This window comes from Nymphaea colorata, chromosome 5 (assembly GCF_008831285.2).
Source record: "Nymphaea colorata isolate Beijing-Zhang1983 chromosome 5, ASM883128v2, whole genome shotgun sequence".
NCBI classification, from domain to species: Eukaryota; Viridiplantae; Streptophyta; class Magnoliopsida; order Nymphaeales; family Nymphaeaceae; genus Nymphaea; species Nymphaea colorata.
In genome coordinates, this window is record NC_045142.1 from 662,451 (window position 1) to 665,031 (window position 2,581).

The following is a 2,581-nucleotide window of genomic DNA, read 5'->3' on the forward strand; positions in this document are numbered from 1 at the left end:
CTCTGCCATCCCCTTATTTTCTTGTAGTGCATGAAACTAACTCTGAAAGCTACCAACTTCATGGCATCTGAATGTCTTACTTTGCACAAGAAGGATGATCCTTTGAAATTTTAGGCAACAGTCGTACCCAGATGCTAAAACATGACAGCAACGGTGACAGCCGCTGCTCTTTCTTAAAAGCTTTTCTAATTCATTGTATTCGTGGTTCAGTGGGACACTGTAAGAAATTTCTAAACTTGAGGCTCAAATATGGAGTCGAGCTTATGTTGAAATTTTCCTTCGGATTGATCGTTAAACATTAGTCTTTCAGGTTCCACAGTTTAAAATTTTAAATATATGAAATTTACGCCCGCTACTTGTGCATAGACCCCACACATATTTTAATATTAGTTCACCTTTTTTTTTTCTTTTAAGCATTTATATTCTTTAATATTAATTCACCCTTATTTTTTTTTCTTAAGCATCCATTTGGGTTACATGAACAACTAAATTTAACAAAACCAAAATCATGCAAACAGCTAAACATTAGTTAAAAAGGGGCAGAAAAGGAAACAACAGTGGCATGGCCATGGTGAACAGAGGGAGGACACTACTTCCATGGCCATATTATTTCCCTCAAAGACACCATTAGCTACATATTACGTGATCTTGCAGAGACAGACATACAAGGAGAGGTGTTCTTCACACCATATAGCAGTCATCTATGGCCTGCCATTCATTTGCCACACTTGCATGAAGAGCCACAGCTGCAGTTGGCGCCACACTTGCACCCATCATTCTCATACCCAACCATCTCCATGTCCTCAAAGTGCCTGCACCCCCCACACACATCCACACAGAGTTCCAGAAAAGTCATTGAATTTACAGGGGTTCTTAAACAGAAGATGGAAGAAAATGAAACAGAGATGAAGGTTGCATACTTGGCTTCAGGGGCAATACCAACGACGCTGATCTCCATGATCTTTTCTCCAGAGAAGGAGAGATCAGGGAACATCTTGCACCTGCAACACCACAAAAAGTTGCCTCTTCAGTCATGGGGAGTAATTGAATCTTCAATTGAAGGGACAAGGAAAAGAAAAATGAAAGAGAACACGAGAAATTTCAGTGAGCAGAACTGAGGAAATTGAAGCCGAAATTTTTTAAAACGTAAGACTTGTCATAAGAACAGAAGTTGATGCAGCTAAATGCATAAATCATAGGTCTAGATTTAGAGAAACAGTATATGAAAACATAGAATTTATATCAATCGACTGCGTGCATGCATACAGAAAACGAGCAATAGAAAGAAAGATCACAGAGATGAAGAAAGCAGGAGATAGATGGCAAAGATCAAGGACCAAATTAAGAAAAGAAATCAAGCACGCATCGTCGTCAAGAAAATATCCAGAAATTCAGCTAAAAAAAAAAAAAAAACTTTTATTCAAGAAAAAAGATCTTTACCCTCCACAGCCCTTGCCGCAGCCGCAGCCAGAGCCGCATCCGCAGTTTCCACCACAGCAAGACATTTTCTCTCCCTAGACTTCTGCTGAAGAGCCCTCCCCCCAACAAATCTAAACAACACTCTTGGCTGCCCTGCCTGAACGCCATTGGACTTACTTAGGCTTATATAGAGCGCAGGGGAGGCGAGGTGGGCTTCCCTACCGTCCACGTGTCACCATCTTAGGCAACGAGTAAATTACTTTTGGCCCATTTATTTAGGCAGACGTCACCGTCCTTTATCATTATCTGTATCTCCAATTGATTGCACCACCTTTCCTTTTCCCAATCCCCGTTTCACTTTTTTTCGTTAAAATTGACCAAAAAATTTGGAAAAACGGCTGCGCCGTATCGGATTTCCGTAGTCCAAGTTCAGGAACTGGGCCGAGCTCACCTAAAATAGTTCCAGATGATATTTAATTTTTCAATTTGGTGTAGTAAGTATTTGTTGTTGATATAAAGGATCTATGTTTGTAATGATTTATTCTATTCACGGGAAGGAAAAAGAAGAGAGATATTTTTTGGGCTCGAGATGTGATGCAATCATCTTAAACAGTCAGCTAAGAAGTTAAAAAAGTTCTTTGAAATGGGCTTATAACATAACAACAACAGAAGAAGAATGAACTTTCATGAAAAGCAATCTTCTGAGTTTCGAAGCCGATTCTTTATGGACTCGGTTCGATGAGGAAAACGGTCCAGCCCTCCCACTGCATTCGGTTATCGAAAAATGGTTTTTTAGGAGTCATTTTCTTGATGGAACTGGAGCAGGAAGAACCTGTTGCCTTCCAGAAAATACCTGCCATTGCTAGATCTTTCCTGCTCACGGAGTCGCCGCCGACACCCAACGAACAATCTAGAACGTTTATTTGTTTATTTACTTTTACCATTTGCACACAAAATATTATGCAGAAATTGAGTTTTATAAAGGTTTATTATTTAAACTTTGTTTGAACTATTACAAATTTCATTTCATGTTTTTCTCTTGACAAATCTTGGGTATATTATCTTGCATCCATCTTCTCAATCAAGTTTTTGAAACAATGATTAAAGGAATAATACATGGAGAGTATATTTATGCGCATATACAATAAATTTGGCTATGTAA

At 38.9% G+C, this 2,581-nt stretch overlaps 1 protein-coding gene across 1 annotated transcript; it reads right to left on the bottom strand.

The window, feature by feature from the left end:
- Positions 1 to 506: 506 nt before the first annotated feature.
- Positions 507 to 1,583, bottom strand: LOC116254987 (metallothionein-like protein type 2). The gene is made up of 3 exons (XM_031630674.2): positions 1,441 to 1,583; positions 921 to 1,001; positions 507 to 812 (listed from the first exon to the last, which is right to left on the bottom strand). The coding sequence occupies exons 1-3, from the start codon at positions 1,503 to 1,505 to the stop codon at positions 716 to 718; spliced, it is 243 nt and encodes an 80-aa protein (XP_031486534.1). The 5' UTR covers positions 1,506 to 1,583; the 3' UTR covers positions 507 to 715.
- Between the last annotated feature and the right edge of the window lie 998 nt (positions 1,584 to 2,581).

Excerpts from the sequence above, each read along its gene's own strand:
- LOC116254987 (XM_031630674.2), bottom strand. The coding sequence starts at position 1,505 with ATGTCTTGCTGTGGTGGAAACTGCGGATGCGGCTCTGGCTGCGGCTGC. Across the intron at positions 1,002-1,440 it reads TGCGGCAAGGGCTGTGGAGG|GTGCAAGATGTTCCCTGATC; the intron begins GTAAAGATCTTT and ends GTGGTGTTGCAG. Across the intron at positions 813-920 it reads GGTATTGCCCCTGAAGCCAA|GCACTTTGAGGACATGGAGA; the intron begins GTATGCAACCTT and ends TGGGGGGTGCAG.